The sequence below is a fragment of the Eptatretus burgeri genome, chromosome 13, assembly GCF_056783735.1.
Source record: "Eptatretus burgeri isolate ZD-2024b chromosome 13, Ebu_testis_v1, whole genome shotgun sequence".
Classification (NCBI taxonomy): Eukaryota; Metazoa; Chordata; class Myxini; order Myxiniformes; family Myxinidae; genus Eptatretus; species Eptatretus burgeri.
This window is the reverse complement of record NC_140973.1, coordinates 24,611,797-24,630,976: the sequence shown is the minus strand read 5'-3', so window position 1 is coordinate 24,630,976 and position 19,180 is coordinate 24,611,797. Positions and strand designations below refer to the sequence as shown.

The 19,180-nt window shown below is 40.2% G+C and overlaps 1 protein-coding gene and 1 long non-coding RNA gene across 3 annotated transcripts in view; one reads left to right on the top strand and one right to left on the bottom strand.

Annotated features, from left to right (window-relative positions):
- Nucleotides 1-19,180, top strand: part of LOC147014081 (uncharacterized) — a 111,511-nt gene that overhangs the window by 26,791 nt on the left and 65,540 nt on the right. The gene's annotated exons all lie outside the window — the stretch shown is intronic.
- The window catches only part of LOC147014080 (integrin alpha-9-like), a 91,196-nt gene continuing 75,587 nt past the window's right edge, over nucleotides 3,572-19,180 (bottom strand). For both annotated transcript variants that reach the window (XM_085851735.1, XM_085851733.1), the window contains exons 24-28: nucleotides 9,855-9,980; nucleotides 9,229-9,348; nucleotides 8,936-9,037; nucleotides 8,690-8,809; nucleotides 3,572-6,783 (exon numbers count right to left, since the gene is read on the bottom strand). In XM_085851735.1, the coding sequence (XP_085707861.1) occupies nucleotides 6,697-6,783; nucleotides 8,690-8,809; nucleotides 8,936-9,037; nucleotides 9,229-9,348; nucleotides 9,855-9,980 (555 nt within the window). In that variant the 3' untranslated portion in view covers nucleotides 3,572-6,696. The remainder of the gene's footprint in view (nucleotides 6,784-8,689; nucleotides 8,810-8,935; nucleotides 9,038-9,228; nucleotides 9,349-9,854; nucleotides 9,981-19,180) is intronic.

Here is a 19,180-nt window from a genome sequence, read left to right as displayed (position 1 = left end):
ATTGTGTGTCAATCACCTACAAGTCGCAATTCCACATCAATCTTCACGAAACTTAACCAACTGCGAGGGGAAAAAAACCACAAGTTAGAAAGCTATTGTTTGGAGGTCAAAATGTCAAGGTCACAGCAAGGTCATGTTTCCTGACACCTTTTGAGATGCACCGAACCTTAACCAACTGTGTGAGCTAGTCAAAAGCTAGAAGCCTAAAGGTTTTGAGGTCGAAAGGTCAAAGGTCAGGGTCACAGCAAGGCAATGGTTTCTGACGTACCTTTTGAGATAACTCAGCACAGTCATTGCTGAGACTTCCAGTTCATGTCACTACATTTTGTTCAACCAGCACTTCAAAATTAATGGTTCCTTGATCACTTTCAGTCAAGGTCAAACAACTGGACCTCAAGGTCAAATATTTCTAAAATCAATTTTCATCCCATTGACTTGAAATTTGAACAGGATTTGTATATTGAATTGAATGTTTCTTCTTCTTCTTGAAGGCGACAATTATTCCCATAGTCCCATTTGATTCGGCCAAGGGAAGCTTGGCCCAAGCCTTTCACGAATCTGCTGGCCAGTCCTGACATTCGATAAAGGTTTTGGCACGAATTTGGAATTTGTTCATGGTGCTGATAAGCTCACCTATTCTTCGTAAAGACACCATGGGATTTTTAGCACCCACCAACTAATACCAGCAGACAGGACGCCCAGTTTAACGTTCACCCGAGGGACAGCTCACACATTGATGAATCGCCCTGAAGTATCAGGATGACAATTTATAACCGGGTCAGGATTTGACAGTTTAGAGGTGAGTGTGATCCGGTCACTGAATTGGTTCATCAAACATCAGAACAAACGATTGAGCCGCTTTGACAGGTCACTGGTTTCCATAACAACGTCACCCCATTATAATCAAATGGGACTGTGATTTCATTATCGCCATATCTCAAAACGTTTTCAAGGTCTCAGATGGAAATCTAAGCAGGTTATTTGTATCGTATCGATATGTGAGTAAACGTCGGTCAACATTAGTAAATGGTCAAGATCAGAGCCATCCAAAATAAGCAAATTTATTCCCTATTAGAGCTGCAGTTCCAAAATTTTATGAGCTAAATTTGTTACGCGTAATAATCAAGAATGTAAAACACTTGATAGGTCAAATCTTTTAAATCGCCAAATTGCTGTTTCCATGGCAACTATTTTTGATTTGGATTTGGCTGCATGACATTTCTTGTTTGTCAGTCTGTCTGTCCACACATCACATGCTGACAAAGGCCACAAACACCACCTGGTGGTAGCCAACATTAAACATTATTGGGTCGCAAAAATAGGTGACCCTTATTGTAAGTAATTCTGTCTGTTTGTTTGGATGTTTGTTCGTTTGTCATCAGCATAATTGGAAGTAAACGTGGGCGGATTTTGACCAAACTCGGGTGGTAGGTACATCTTATGACCTAGTGCTTTGGAAATTGTGAAGGTTGCGAGGGACCCTTTGGTTCCCTAGCAACAACCGAAAAACCTTCAAAAATCGGTACCGTTCATGTGAAATCAATTCCGAAAGCCATTATCCCACGTCGGGTTATGAAATTTGGCACGAATGATCTACAGGTGATGCTCTATCAAATATATTCCGGTTTTTGTGATATATGGAATACTTTACCCGCAGCGCCCCCTACAATTAGGGTATGCGTGAAAATTGGCGAAAATTGAAGGCCCCCTAGCAACCAGGTGAGTGCATTGATACGAATGAAACTTTGCAGGTCCATGGTACTCAATGAGTACTACAACTTTGCCGCAGGACATATTGACCGATTTCGCTTAGGTCAGGGGTCAAAGGTCAATTAGTGCAAAAATCGATAATATGCGAGAGCTGGAGGTGCCTTCGCGCCAAATGCTACTCCTCCTCGGGTTATGGTCGGATGGTCATGAAAATTCACACTAATCGTCTGGAATACATTGTGCACAAACGATCGAGCCGGATTTTCGATTTAGATCTTTGTTCACCCACAGCACCCCCTAGAACTCTGGGGATTTCTGATTTTAAACCGCATTTTCGGTACTTTTCATTCAAATGGATACCGAGTAGTTATCAGTAGATGGAACTGGATGAGATTTGATGTGCATAATCTAAAGGTGATTCTCTATCCGCTATATGACATCCATTTTGCTCTATATCTTATAGTTTCCATGCTCGGCGACCCATCGCCGCCTACCGACTTATCCTTTTTAATACCAGTATCTGTGTAAAGTATATACAAGTAGAATGCAAATATGTATATAAAGTACATACCACGAAAATACAAGTACGTCTATAAGGTATATGCGATTAGAATGTGAGATCGATAAAGTGTGCACCATTAGAACGTGTTTTTCTATAAAGTATGTAGTATTTGAATGCGAGTACATCTATAGAGTACATATGATTGTAACGTGAGTACGTCTATAAAATACATACAATTGGAGTATGAATTCATACAGTACACCTGTTTTCCCAGTGTATTATATATATATATATATATATATATATATATATATATATATATATATATATATATATATATATATATTTATACATATTTCACAAATTGTGACAAGCAGTAGCATTGTGTTCAACAGGATTGTGCAGACATAGAGCACTTGTCTTTGAGTTGTCTCATTTAGGTTTGATTCCTGACCCAACTAAATAATGTGAAGCTGGCTGTCCTGCCTGCTAGTGAAGGGTGACAATCTGTGAACATATTTTAATCATGAACAACTCTTTATAATAAATATCTGGTTTGTTTTTTTAGGTGATGTGAAGGACTAAGCTTTGGAAAATTGAATCAAATAATCAAACCAAAAATGGACAAATGGACTCCATTTGTCCATTTTGTAGCAGAACACAGAACACAGAGGGTATATTTTTGGAGCAGAACACAGAACACAGAGTGTAGATGGAGCACAGCTAATGGAGGACAGAGCACAGAGCCACCATTGTGGAGCTTTATTTTTCCAATCACTACTCTATTACTTGTTTGTCTGTTGCCGTGAATACATACATTACAACAGAAGTTATCTGGCATGTCATTTTCAAAAATTGAAGAAGTGTGAATGTCACCAATGTTTTCATACTATGTTCTTTTAAATATCTGATATCACTTAGTTGTGCTGTTTATCACTTCGTCGCCCTGTATTAGGTGTTGGACGTTAAAGGTTCCATGGTGTCCTTCATTAAGAGGAGGTGAGTTATCACCAGCAACCTGAACAAATTATAAATTCCTGTCTTGACTACCACTGGGAAGGCAATGGCAAAATGCCCAGTGTCATCAGGATTATGATGCAAGAAAGAAAGAGAGAGAGTTTGATGCTGAAACATCCACAGAATCTCCCCCGCTCGCCCTCAACCCTCCCCCCATCACTCAAACCAGATGCGGTTTGGTTTGTGTTCCAAAACGAGTTATCTGCCTGAATCTACTGGTGCACCAGGCATCCTCCGGAACTGCCATGGTAAACCCTCCCATGGCAAACAAGATTTGGCTTTGTGATTCAGTATTGCTGGTGAATTATATTTACTATGTCGTACTTAATGTGATAAGCCTGGTGTTGGCTTAACGGTTAGGGTGGTTGGCTTAAGATCTTACGGTCCTGAGCTCGAGCTCCTGTCGCACCGTTGAGTTAACACCAGGTGGGTTGACTCAGCCTGTCATCCTTCTGAGGTTGGCAAAATGAGTACCAGCTTACTGGGTTAATAACCCATTCGAGTATCCTGCATCGAGTGGTGACCCATCTACGATTGTACTCCTTAGCCCAATGAAACTGTCTTGGCAGTTCCTATGTGTCTCCTGGTGTGAAAGGAATGGTTATCTGTTTATTCATTGCACTTATTTCAGAATTTTTTGTTTAACATGCATTTTATTCACCCCATTTAATACTTAATGTTGTTTGAAAACAAAATTCTGTTTTATTCACTGTTTATAACAAAATATTTTTCTTTTAAATATATATATATATATGTTTTAAGGAAGAAAACCTTTCATTGTTTATATCAGCACAATTTATTTTATGTCTTTAAGTTTTTTAAATCCTCTCTTGGATGCCTTTTTACAATGTAACAAAAACAACAAGAAGGTCACTCGGTGGAGCGCATCCCTCCGCCACGTCATGCCTGATCCATGAGAACATATCGAGCCCAATACATTTTTTGAAATATCATGATATATCATCGTTTTTGGCCCTATCTCCCAATGGTGAAGAATAAGTTTAAAAAGTAAAGAACTCTCGTATCCAGATCCTGATTCAGATCTTCAGCAAAAATCGAATCAATTTGTCCTTGCGACACACCCAGCCTGTCCACCAAGTTTCGTCCGAATCCGTCCACAACGTTTTGAGATATCGTGCTATATATCTGTTTCACCCGATCTCTCAATAGTGAAGAATCACTTGAAAAATTATCAGATCCAGATCTGCATTAGGGAACTAGGATGAAAGGTTAAAAGGTCAAGTGCCCCAGCATTTTGTTTTCTATTTTTTTAAACCCAAGTTTTATTTTTTTATAATTATGAATAGGTAAATAAAAGATCACATGGTTACGTTGATATAAAGGTTGTATGATTACATCATCATAGAAGGGTTGGGATATCTTAAGTAAAGCATGTTGTAAGTAATACCTGATTGCTACCTGACTGCTTTGCTATCACTCACATCCCTCCTCCCGCCCCAACCCAAGGGAAAAAAAGTGCAAAAGGGTCAACCCTATGCCCCTTAGCTGGGCATGCGGATCAGTAGTAGTAGCAGTCGTAGTTTGCAATCTGCATAATGCTTCCCAGAGGGGCCCAGAAAGGCGATCAACAGAATCCTCAAATAATCTTCTCCCGAGTTTAATTCCACTTCACTACTTATTCAATCGATTCTCGATGTATACAAACTGCCATTTTTTGCATATCTAAGTCTCATGGAGTTTGTGTATGCCATGCACAAACTAAGGACATCAGGTGGTAACCTCAGTGTATTTTGTTCACCGATGTCCCACAAGACAAGGACATCAATGGAAAGTTGACAAATAATGAACATAGGATATGCGATTTGAACCTGGGATCCCAGTATCATGAGCGTGGTGCTCTGATGAGAACTCCAAACAATGCACTCCATGGTTCCCTTTGTTTCAGTGATCAATTGCTCCAAATATTCGGCATTGTAAAGAAGATATTACTTGATGACATTGCATCGTGTCCAAGTTCCATATTGGTAGGTGGTTCGAAGATCATTGGTCATATAATGCCGTGGGCCCACACGGTCATGTCCACAGGCATGGACAGGACGTCAGACTTTACTTTGTATATCATAGTTATAATCGATAAGCATTTGCAGTTGTACGGCGGGTCTGGTGACCTCAATCGAGCACATCGACAGGAATACTGTAATTACTCCAGGAGTCAATTACTGGGAAAGGTGATAATGGATGTCGTGAGCGTGTCCTTCGGGCAACCCGCAAGCAACGAGCGTGAAGAAATAGAATGCAGTCATCAAGTTGATGGAATCATTTTGTCTTCAAACAAAACACTTGATTGAGCAAAATATACAAATTACTTTTCACAATTCATGGACAAGCATTCACTTAAAGACACAAAACAGTGTTTAAACCCCCTCCTCCCCCCCTGGCGCAACAAGCAACACGCAGAGTTGGTGTGCCAGTCCAACACATTTCTGTGTCTCTGGCACTAGGTCTGTACCGGGACATGGGGGAGGAGGGAGGGAGGGAGGTAGCAATGTTTTTCCCGAATTTCAAACCGCAGGTGCAAAGCCACGATGACGATAAACAACTTGTCAGTTCCAGAGAAGGAAAAATATAAAATACAACACGAAGTCGCATTTCACAAGGGATCCGCTGTTATCAACAACGTGCAAGTTTAACGTTGTTGATAACAATCACACAATGTGTTGTTTCAAACTTCAGCTTTGTTTGAGCAAGGTATGATCCTGATGCAATCTCCATAAGGCAATGTTGGGATGTGTTGGAGCGGCTTGGATTATCAGCAAGAGGTCGAAAAGCTGAGCGAGACCCAGGACCCCCGGTGTGTGCCTCACATGTGTGATCACTTCATTGGATCCAGAGCAGAGGTTCTCGGTCAAAGGTGAAAGGACGCTTGGGAAAGTGATGAAACTATTTTTACTGCCTCCGACTGTCCCATTGCCAGGCTCCCCAGAAACCGCCGACATGTGCAGATCATCCATACATCCGCCAAGCCAATCCAGGAAGGTGGACGATCGACATCTGTTCATTGTTTGAGTCTTTGCTTACTTTGTCTTTGTTCTTCCCCTCTCTCTTACCCACCTGACCCCTCTATTTCCTTCCTCGTCTTCTGCATTAAAAAATTGCATTCTTTTTCTTTAACCCAAAATACATTTGTTTTTCACTTCCGTTGATAAATATTGTACATCGTTTGCAGTTTGTTTGTTTTTTTTGTCGCTGTTTTTGCCTTCGTCTGTCACACCTGCCCATCCTTCGGGTCTTCATCATCCAGAGTCGAATCCATGTCACGCGACTTCTGCCCGAGCCTGTATCCCCAAAAACAAGTGCACGTGATGGGAATGTGGTACAAGAAGAGGATCGGTGTGTCAACGGTGGCTGGTGGGTGAAGTGAAGGGAGTGGCAGAGGCGAAAAAAAGAGGCAAGAAAAGGAAGCTCAAATCTTCCTTCAGAATCCTATTCGCATTGCCCTCTCTTCTTCATTGGATCTTCTGCCATTCCCAGCTGGTCCTGCGCCGGTGTATCGCTTGCATCTCCCTCTTTAATTTCCGCTTGAAGAAGCCCATCTGGGGGTTGAAGGTCAAGGTCAAGCAGGACAATTTGTTCAAAAGATGGCTTTGCTAACCCAATTTTGATCCCAACCTGGGCTCACAAAACTCTAACCTTTGACACATCAGTCATTAAATATTCCAGATGCACAAAATTAATGGTGAATTTTGGAAGAAACACACCAGCAGTAGGGTGGGGGACAAACTAGAGAGAGACTGAAGATAAGGGATGTGAGGAAAATGAGGACTGTGGGAGGGGGTTGACAAGATGGGTTCAGAAGCAAACTCTCAGAAGAAGGAAAAATGGAAAGAGGTGGACTTGGGAGAGTTAACAGGGTAGAAAAGGCCATGGTTTTGGATGGGGGTGATGAACAGTTGTCTTGAAATGGTGAACAGGTGAACATCAAATGGTGAACATCAAGAACAGGTGAAATAGTGATGAACATTTGTCTTGAAACCCTGGAGGAATGGGATTGAAGAGAGTGTGAAAGTTGATTCCACAGGTGGGAGAAAAAAGGGAACGAATGAATGGAGGTGAGCAGTGATTCTGGATTTTTGTAGTTTGATGAAAAGGGGGTTGTTGGCGGACCTTGTGCACCCTGCAGAAAACCTGGGTGGTGGGGGGGGGGTGTGCAGGAGGGGTAGAGCATGAAAAGAGCAGAGGATGCAAGACCAGAAAGGAAGCGGTAGAAGACAGACACCACCGACCTGTTTGAGATGTGAAAGTGATCGGCCAATAAACTCAATTAGTGGCCAACTTCGGGGTGTGGTTTCACCAAGAAAGATCATGTCTCATAGGTCATAGTGAGGCCCAAAATCTTGAGTGACTGCACTTCTTCAAGAAGATGGTTAAGAAAGTGGATTGGAAGCTTTGCCTTATCCAAAACCAAGAGAGACAGGAGACAGAGACAGAGACAGAGACAGAGAGAGGAGAGAGAGAATGTGGGATTTTTCATGATTGAAAGACGTATTCCAAGTGTTTGACCAGATTGTGATTCAATCAAGGTCTGCAAAGAGGGAAGATAATGCTGCCTGCCTATCTATCTGAAGGCTGGGGGATGTCATGACAGAGGATGGAATCATCAGCAAAGAAATAAAGAGGATTTTCCAGACAATCAGAGAGATCATTAATGAAGATTAGGAATAGGACTGGGCCCAGAAATCTGCCTTGGGTACCCCAGCCTTGACAGGGAGAAGAGATGAAAGGATTCTGTTGAGAGCCACACAATGGCTACTGGGATGGAGGAAGTCAGTAATCTAAGAGTGGAGTTGGCCTTGGATGCCATAGGACGAGAGTTTGGAGAGTAAGACAGAATGCCAGACTGTGTTGAATGCTCGAGATATGTCCAGAGAGACGGCTCTGATCTCTTGTCTGACAATGAGGGCCTCCATCCATTGTTGAGAGAGCAGAAGCAGCATGTCCAAGGTCGCGTGATCTGGTCTGAATCTGAACTGATGGTCAAGCATTTGGCCATTGAAGAAAAGGAAGGATTTCATATCAACTGTGTTGATGGATTCCATAACCTTGCTGATGATTGGAAGTAAGCTGATAGGTCCTTTGTTAAGGGGGTTGATCTTTGCACCTTTTTTATGTCATGCAGTGATGTTGTCTGATTTCCAAGCAGATGAAGATGACCTCGGGCAAATAATATGGTGAAAGGAGCAGAACGAGGATGTGCAAGAGCTGCAGCAGATTTTTGGGACATGTGAGCTGATCCCGTCTGGTCCAGTTGTAGAATCAGAGTCTGGGGACGCAATAAACTTCTCCACCTTCCCAGGTGCAAAAGACACAGAGACCAGGAGCAGTTGGGCGTGACTGGGTCAGGTGGGAAAATGAGGGGTTGGAGATATAAAATTTGGAAGCAAACACAGAATTGAGAGTTATGGATGAATGACTGAGGTTTATCATGAAATGCAGACCAACCTTATATAATAGGGCAACAACAAGCAGAAAAAGCAGGCCACCAATGAAGAGACTCAAAAGAATTATCCACAAGACAACCAGGCCTCTTGGTCTCATCACATAAAGAGCTTCAACCATCACCTGCATACATGAAGAGACAATATCAGATGGTCATTCGGTTAAATAAATATATATAGACCGGGATTAAAGAACAAAAATGACTTTAAAGGAGAGACACCACTGTAATCGGACATGGAAACAACCAACCTGTATGTGTTCCGTTTCTCCATGAGGTGCTTCAATAATGCCCAGATCTCGATCCACATGCACGGAAGCACTGAAAGAAAACTGTAGCACTGAAGCGGAATCCTATCAAAGATGTGAAGGAGGACATGGTCAACATTCAGGAAACACTCGACCTCAACAAATTAAAATTCTCAATAAAATGTCTTGTAGACACTGACACGAACAATATCATGGTATTATGCTTGCAAGGTAGGATTCTTTTTGATCCAGCCAAATAAATTGATGCATAATCAATTAAAATAAACACTAATTGCCTGGTGAAGAGCATTGATGCTGACAAGGGCTTCCACAGAAACTTCTAGAGCCTCTTGAGGTCCGATTGATTCTAGATCACAGTGCAACACCAGGCAGGGGTCACTTCCAGGTCCACATGCCTGTGGAAGATGGTAGGCTTGAGAAACTTTACTCAGGAGAGCAGCTTGAGGAGAAGGCAGGTTATAGAAAGTCATGGAGATATAAATGAAGTGGGGTCAATGGGATCAGGGATTAAAAAATAAATTTACGTCTTGCCGTGAATGCCTCCATGTTTACATTTCTATGAGCTATGGAAAGTGTTCACAAGAAAAAAAGAGGAAAGACGGGTAAGGTGGAGAAAATCAATATGAAGGAAGGAATGAGAGGTCTGAAGTGTAGAGGAGAAGAAGGAAAGAATAAAAGAAGTAAAAGTTTAACTTGTTTGAGATGATTACCACAAAGAATGGAAAAGTGAGATGAATTTACAAGAAGCAATACCACAAACATCTTGATCAAGGTGAAAGTGCAATTCCACAAGTTTACATCAACACCAGCCTTGGACAGTAATGCCACTAAGGTTAAGAAGAAGAGCATTATGCTGTAATTGGTATCACTGCAAATTATGAGCGGTAAAGTACAATAATACCAGGATGCTGCGGCCAGACTTGGAGATGAGCGTGAAGAGTTGATGTATCGTGCTGACACTTCTGGTGTCCACGGGACATTCTGCACTGATGTTGGGAAGGCTGCACCGACCGCGTCCTCCCTCCACCTAGCAATATCAGAGAAATGTTAATGAATGTTAACGGCACAGCAATGTTAATAAATTATTACACAAGTGGTACAAATACTGTACGGAGCCCTGACAAGCCGAACCATGAATATGTACGTATGTTAACGTACTAATGCCAAAGCCTGATGAAAACGTAGGATGGGTTGGGATACGAAACACAGAACTCACAAGTTAGAAAAGACAAGTGGGGCAGATAAGATATAATGGGAGATAATGGAGGGGTTGGCTTCATTTCCAAAATGTCAACGGCAGGTGTGGACAGGCTGATAAGGACGAGTGTCAGCAGGCTGTCCAGCATTCAGTGGCAAACAGAAAGCTTCAGATTTTCTCTCCTCGCAACCTTTGAAACACCCAGTCTCAACACACTCAACTCTGCCTTCAAGTTCAGATCTCCACACTTCATCTGCACCTGCAAGCTTTTCCTCTTCTCACATTCTGAATGCTCCATTTCTCAAACCCTGTAGTTTTTATATGCCTGATATATATATATATATATATATATATATATATATATATATATATATATATATATATATATATATATATATATATATATATATATATATATACATATATATATATATATATATATATATATATATATATATATATACATATATATATATATATATATATATATATATATATATATATATCAGGGCGTATTATGTGATACCGGTCGTCCATCCGTCCGTCTGTCTGTCTGTCTGTCTGTCCATTCCTGTCCGCACTCGAACTCCCAAAGTTTTCAACTTTCACATTTCATATTTGGTACATAGGTACAGACTGTGGAGACGGTGTGTCGCGACATATGTTCGGCATCTAAAGTGGTTGCCATGGCAACCAGGATGCTGTTTTCCATGTAGTAGCACAATTCTGTATATACCTTCTTGTTCCTCTTGTTACCACCACCAACGAAGGTGGATGGAGGTTACATTTTCATCCCTCTCTGTTTGTCTGTGAGCAGATTTTTCTTAAAAAGTTATAGACGGATTTGGATGAAACTTAGTGGACAGGTTGAGTGTTTGCCAATGACGAAGTGATTCGATTTCAGTGAAGATCCAGATCTGGATACGAGAATTTATTTATTTTTTAAGTGATTCTTCAGCATTCAGAGATGGGGCAAAAAAGGATATTTCAAAAACATGTGGATGGATTATAATAAAACTTGGTGGATGACTTGGTCGGTGACAAGAACCATCTGATGAGATTTTGGTTCAGGTCCAGATGCAGATCCAGCATTTCAGTGGGATACAAAATGTTTAAAAAAAAAAAACAAAAAAAAAACAAAGCCAAGTGTGCTGTTTTACCATATATTGGCTCTGAATTTGTCCCAATGGCACATGTGCAGAGATATACTGTAGCATGAGAGGGCCTGTGGGAGTGTGTGTGCGTATCGAGTGAAGAACAGGCTGCCAATATGGTGATGTATGACGCTGCTTTCTAAGGTGATCAATCAAGCCTCCATACCTAAATTGCGATTCAACATCGTCTTATTACAGTGTATAAGACTCCTTCAGTCGCGCTAAACGTCCGGATTTTTAAACGATCATTAAAATCATGATTTTATTGAAATTGAAGTGCAGGAGGGCCTTTCCGTTTGTGGGTTTCTCCTTTGCAGATTTGCTCTATCGCGATGAATTCAGCGAGGCAATGTTTGTGGATTTATTCACCTAATTAATTAACAAGGGCTGTTAACACAATACCCCCCCCCTCAAACCCCGCAACATCATCATCACCATCATCATATCCATCAATCGTCTTTATTGTCACCATCATCAACATCAATATCATATTAATATTGAATGAAGTTTATCATCATTATTATTAAAAGTAAGTTTCATGATCTTAACTCAAGAGAAGAAACTTTATTTTATGTTCTTCATACAGGAAAATAAGTCTGGTGCTGGCTTAACAGTTAAGGTCACCATTTAAGATCTTAGAGTCTTGAGTTTGAGTCCCCGCCAAAAAACATTGAAATAACACCAGGTGGGTTGACTCAACCTGTCATCCTTCTGAGGTCGGCAAAATGAGTACCAGATTACTGGTAACAGTGGGGCACGACATCAGCAGCACAGCTGCATTTCCAGAAAAAAAAATTGATGCAACCAGCAGCCACAGACTGCATATGAAACAACAATACTAACTGTTTTATTCATGAAAATAAACAGCACAGAAACAATGCACAAACATGTGAATGCTACAGTTTGAACAAACTTTAAAGCTGAAGTCCCTCACCCTATTTTCCCCATTACCCCCAAAGTTTGCGGATTTTTGGTTCACGGTGATTTTCAAGAACATAAACCTGTGAATGGCAAGGCCCTCCTGTATATACTTTAACACCGTGCAGGGTATCGTGCTCTATGAACTTGAGTTATAAAGGTCTCAGTTCTGATTTTTATTTTTCCCCTTACGAATGACTTCTAGGTTTAAAAAAAAAAATCATTTAGCTTAATTATCCATGAATACTGAAGAATCACGAGATGACAGAACCTCGTGAGATTGTGAATTGAATGTGTTTTTTTATTTACTTTTGACATCATTCTTAACGAACGAGAATAGGACCAACACATGAACAACGCAGACATGTTTTAATCATTCAGGAATTCACCTTCATGCTCCTGTCGTTTTAGACTATCATTTGTGCCAAATTCAATCCACATGTTTAATGATAATGAAAAAAGGATGTGATACACCGTTTTTGAACTTAATGGCCAGTCGACGAAAAAGTTCCATGTTTCACATAGATAACTAGAGGGGCACTCGGTAGTGCGCATACCTCCGCCCTGTAATGCCTGATCTACGAGAACATATCAGTCCCAATACATTTTTTGAGATATTGTGCTATATTTCGTTTTTGGCCTGATCTCTCAATGGTGAAGAATCGCTTAAAAAACTAGAGGGGGAGCACTCGGTAGAGTGCAAAACCTCTGCCGCCAATACTGCTGGGTCATTTAAGTGAACCTGATATCCTATTCATTGTAGGTCAAAACGGATCAGACTCTACAGAACCACGATTGAATAAACTAAACTAGATCGATGTGCATGAAGAAATGCCCAAAAAAAAAGATCGAAATTTTTTTGAAAAAAAAGGTGCAAAATTTCTGGTTTTCTTTTCTTTAACAATTTTTTTTGGGGGGGGGGGGTTGGAAATCACTTAAAACGTGTAGAAATGCAAAAAAAAAATTCAAATATTTTTCAAATAAAATCGAAATTTTTTTGAAAAAAAGTTGCAAATTTTTTTATTTTTTTTCTCTAACAAATGTTTCATGTTGTTGGAAATCACTGAAAAAAAGTAGAAATGCAAAAACAAAAATTCAAATATTTTTTCAAAATGGCCGCCATAGCGGCCATATTGGACTTTGAACCAAGTCCAAAATCTAATGGCATGATCCTTGGACCATACCTAATCCCCCCACCAAGTTTCGTCGAAATCCGTCCAGGAGTTTTTTCCGTAATACTGTTCACAAACAAACAGACAGGGGTGAAAAGAGTAACCTCCGTCCATCTTCGATGGCGGAGGTTAACTCGAGGGAAAGCACTCGGTAGAGTGCAAAATCTCCGCCGCCAATACTGCTAGGTCACTCAAGTGAACCTGATACCCTATTCATTCAATTTGACGTCAACAGTGCTCACAGAGTTATAGTTTGCAACTTTCCCTTTTACTTTTAACTTTTACATACTCAATTCATTCGTCATAACTAGATTCCTTGAGACAGAAAATGATTTTACATGGGTATATCCACCTGAAGTTCCAAAATCAGCCGCAATTATAATTTTGGCATGTTTTTTCTTGGAAATCACTTATAACATGCAGAAATGCAAAAAAAAAAAAAAAAAAAAAAAAAAATCGAAATTTTGTTGAAAAAAATATTTCAAAAATTTTTTTTTCAATAACAATTTTTTTTGGGGGGGGTTGGAAATCACTTAAAACATGTAGAAATGCAAACAAAAAAAATTCAAATATTTTTTCAAAATGGCCACCATAGCGGCCATATTGGATTTTGGACCAAATCCAAAATCTAATGGCATGATCCTTGGACCATACCTAATCCCCCCACCAAGTTTCGTCGAAATCCGTACAGGAGTTTTTCCGTAATACTGTTCACAAACAAACAAACAAACAAACAAAGCCGGTAGGCGATGAGGGATTTGCTCGGATCGAAGCGCTGGATACGATGCTTTTCATTCTGACCGATCCACAGACGAAGATTCATTGCCAAGACGTATTGGTTCACATACAATTGTTCCTCTGCCTGGCAAGATTTTTCCTATTGCGTATTTTGCCAACTGGCACTCCTCATAAAAAAAATGACGGTAAATAGACACCCTATTTTTGAAGGACTACCATTTGAAAAATAATCGGTTTGCTGGTTTGTGCTGTGGAGCCTCGCGTTGCAGACACACACACACACACACACACACACACACACACACACACACACACACACACACACACACACACACACACACACACACACACACACACACACACACACACACACACACACACACACACACACGGAAACCCGATAAACTCTCAATGCTCTTGTTTGACCACACCTCCTGAACCACACAATATTTTCATAAGCCATGCCCACTTTAAATAATTAATAATTGGAGGTGGTGTGTGTGTCGTGGAATCGTTTTCGGTAAATAAATAAATAATTGGAGGTGGTGTGTGGATCTCGAAATCGTTTTCGGTAAATAAAGAAATAATTGAAGGTGGTGTGTGGATCGTGGAATCGTTTATGGAAAATAAATAAATAATTGGAAGTGGTGTGTGGATCGTGGAATCGTTTTCGGTAAATAAATAAATATTTGGAGGTGGTGTGTGGGTCATGGAATCGTTTTCGGCAAATAAATAAATATTTGGAGGTGGCGTGTGGGTCGTGGAATCGTTTTCAGTAAATAAATAAATAAATAATTGGAGGTGGTGTGTGGATCGTGGAATCGTTTTCAGTAAATAAATACATAATTTAAGGTGGTGTGTGGATCGTGGAATTGTTTCCGGTAAATAAATAAATAATTGAAGGTGGTGTGTGGGTCGTGGAATCGTTTTCGGTAAATAAATAAACATATTATATTATTAGAAATCCACAAAGACAGAAATGCCGGTGATTCCATTTATTTTGGATCCTTTTCACTTTGGTCAATAACGTTTGGACCGAGGAGAGATCGAAGGTGGAACGACGGTGTAGTTCCTTACAAACACCATACACACCTTAAATGACGGTAAATAGACACCCGATTTTTGAAGGACTATCATTTGAAAAATAAAACCTCAATCAAAAATCGGCTCGAGTAAAATTTTCTAAATATCTCGGTGTTTAATTCCGAAGTCTCGTTTCTCTACATTCAAAACTGAAGGACAAGTATTGAAAATACTGTACGCGGTTTTTCGGCCACTGCACAGCAACGGGTGGTTGCTAGGCAACGAAATTCAAACGCGCACATTCCCAGAACGATATGGCAACTGTTGGCAAAGTTTCATCGAAATCGGTTCGCTGGTTCATGCTGTGGAGCCTCGCGTTGCAGACACACATACACATACACAGACAGACAGACAGCCGGAAAACCCGACAATAAGGGATATCTCATATACAGCGAATCCAAAAACCCAACAATAAGGGATATCTCATATACAGCGAATCCAAAAACCCAACAATAAGGGATATCTCATATATATATATATATATATATATATATATATATATATATATATATTTATATATATATATATATATATATATATATATATATATATATATATATATATAGTGAATACAAAAACCCAACAATAAGGGATATCTCATATACAGCGAATCCAAAAACCCGACAATAAGGGATATCTCATATATATATATATATATATATATATATATATATATATATATATATATATATATATATATATATATATATATATATATATATATATATATATATATCGAATCCAAAAACCCGACAATAAGGGATATCTCATATACAGCGAACTAAAAACCCGACAATAAGGGATATCTCATATACAGCGAATCTAAAAACCCGACAATAAGGGATATCTCATATACAGCGAACTAAAAACCCGACAATAAGGGATATCTCATATACAGCGAATCTAAAAACCCGACAATAAGGGATATCTCATATACAGCGAATCTAAAAACCCGACAATAAGGGATATCTCATATACAGCGAATCTAAAAACCTGACAATAAGGGATATCTCATATACAGCGAATCCAACAGAAAGGGGTGAAAACAGTAACCTCCGATCTTCGATGGCGGAGGTTAATTATAGTAGTCTGATCTGGATTGGGATCTTCACCAAAATAAAATCAGTTCGTCCTTGTCACACACCCAACCTGTCCACAAAATTTCATATAAATCCCTGTACAACTTTTTGAGATATTCTGCAGACAGACATTCAGCCAAACAGATAGACAAACAGACAGAGGGGTGAATACATAACCTCCTTCCACGTTCGGTGGCGGAGGGAATAAAGAAAAATGTCACGACATGAAATGATGGTCCGAATGGCCTTTTCCTGCAACAAAGTCCCTCATGTATCCTTGCGTAACATTGTTTAGAAAAGGTGAGGGGAGGAGGAGGACGGGGTGTTTTTGTTGTACTACAGCTATTGTTTTGCCATCGTTTGTCATTATGTGAGCTTTGCGAGCCTTGCTTAGTTGCTTGACAGTGCAATTTTCCATTTTCTGCAGACAATAAACATCATCATAATTATTATTATTATTGTTGTCATTATTACTAGCCTTGTTTGAACCCACCCCCTTGGAACAGTCAGGGGAAGAGGCTCAGAGAGAACAGGAAACTGAATTTAGGATTTTTGCAAATGGAAAACACTTGGCTGTACAATTTGCAGTGTTTTAAAAGCCTGCTGCACAGTATGGTCAATTTTATGATTTGCAGAAGTGTTTTGTCTCTCCAGTGAGACATCCCTTATCATCTATTTAAAGCATACAAAATGACCGTTGTACTGGACTGCACTGTACTGTGTTTACCATTTATCGTCACATTGGGATTTGAACCCAGATCAGACGTAGAATCGCTATCTCTGTAGCAGCTTATTACACACTCGTTTTTGATGCTAAATTCAATCAATGTATCAAGATTGAAAGATGCTAACTTAACATGACGATAACTCAAATTGGCTCAAATTCAAAATTGGTTAACAATTGTAACATGGGAACAACAACAATAATATCACAATCACTTTTTGTTTTGACTTTGGTTTATAAGTTCTAGATCCAAATCTTAACCAATGTCTTGCCATAGAATCATAAGCCGTGCCTCTTTGCATTCATTCCCAAGCAACCCATGAAAAAAATATACAACTCGCAGAAGCCCATGATAAAAATACCACGAAAAAAAAAAAAGTTAAAAAAAAAGGAATCCTTTTATCCTTGCGCTGGTTGAAAGAGCTCAAAAATGGGAGGTTATATAAAGAATGTCTTGAGTTGGAATTATATGCACCTGATGCTTAAAGAGGAAAAAAAAGTAAAATTAGTTTAACAACTTAAATATATATATATATATATATATATATATATATATATAATTTTTTTTTGTATCCATTGTCGAGGCTCGTATGAGAGCGAACACACAATGCACAGCAAGGGGGGGCAAGAGACAAGAGGGGTGGGAGAGAGATGGACAAAACAGTGGAAACAGAGACATTAGGAGATCTGTGGAAGGTAGAGGATGCGGCGGAACACAGGGAATATGAGATGGACATTCCAGAGACTTTCAGGAAGGAAAGCAGGGAATTTGAAGGAGGTGGGGTTGGGGTGGATTAACGGGGGTAGAAAAGATCGAAGTTTGGGAAGGAGGAAGACAAGAGATGGTGGTGAGCAGCTATTTTGAAGGCCTGGAGGGAAGAATGGGATTGAACAGAGTGAGGGAGTTTATTCCAAAGGTGGGGAAAAAAGAGGAATGAAAGAGTGAAGGTGAGCAGTGGTTTGTGATTTTGGTAGTTTTACCAGAAAGGGGTTGCTGGCAGACCTTGAGCACCCTGTGGAAATATGGGAGGGGGGGTGGGGGACATATCACAGACAGAGCAGGGGAGGGGCGAGACCAGAGATGAGATGGTCGAAGACAGAAACAACACCGACCTGCCTGCAGTGAGAGAGTGAGAGGCCCAAGGATCATCGCGGGAGATACCAATAATCCTAAATGCCTTGGTTTCCACAATGTGAAGCCGAGTAAGGTGAGAGGCAGGAGCACCAGCCCGAGAAGGGAGAGCAGTACTCCATCATGCTGCGGACGAAAGCTTTGTATGTGGTCAAGAGCTCAGGTGGGCCGAGGAAGGACTTTGCACGACGGAGGATGGACTGGCTTTGGAGGCCAGGTTGGAAATATAGATTTCCTAGGAAAGATCATGGCAGATAGTGAGACCCAGAAGCTTGAATGAAAAGACTTCTTCCAGAGGATTGTTGAGAAAGATTGTTTGGTTTTGGAGCGTCGAGAGGTCTCCCTCGAAGCTCTCTGCTGACGATCTCCAAGATAAGTTTCCGGTCGTTATTTGTCCCACTTTAACTGTTTATTTTTCTCACCTACATGTTACTGTGTGTTCCTAGTTCGGTTTTGTTTCAAAAATCGTGCTATTTTGTGAATTTTTGGCGACGTTGTCTTTCCGGGTGTTTGAGGCCAAGGCTTGAGGCTTGCAGCCTAAGCTGAGGTTTACCGGTTCTCCTCGGTGTACGATCGTTTTATTTGTTTTTTCTCCCCATTACCTTCAATTTCTATCTTCCCCATGTTTATAACGTCTCCCATTTCTCCCAACTAATCTCTCTATTTCTTATCTTTAAAAAAATTAATAAATAAAAAAGCCCACCACCTTTCTCCTCCTTCTGCTTCTTCATCGCCTCTTCTTCTTCATCTTCCTCAATTTTTTTCTACAACACTTCCATGACCTAATCTGTTGAAAACTCTCTCAAACATTAATAACTAGAACAGGCACTCATAGAGCGCATACCTTCGCCGCCACTACTTTTTTTGTTCTTGGTATGGGTGTGGGGAACTGGTTTCATATGAATGGTCTTATGACACAAACCACATCTATAATGTCATGACCCCACCCCCCAACTTTCGGGGGCTACGGACTAAACAACAATCAACTCACGTCGTTTTGGCGAGTCTTCACTCGCAAGCTCGGTGAAT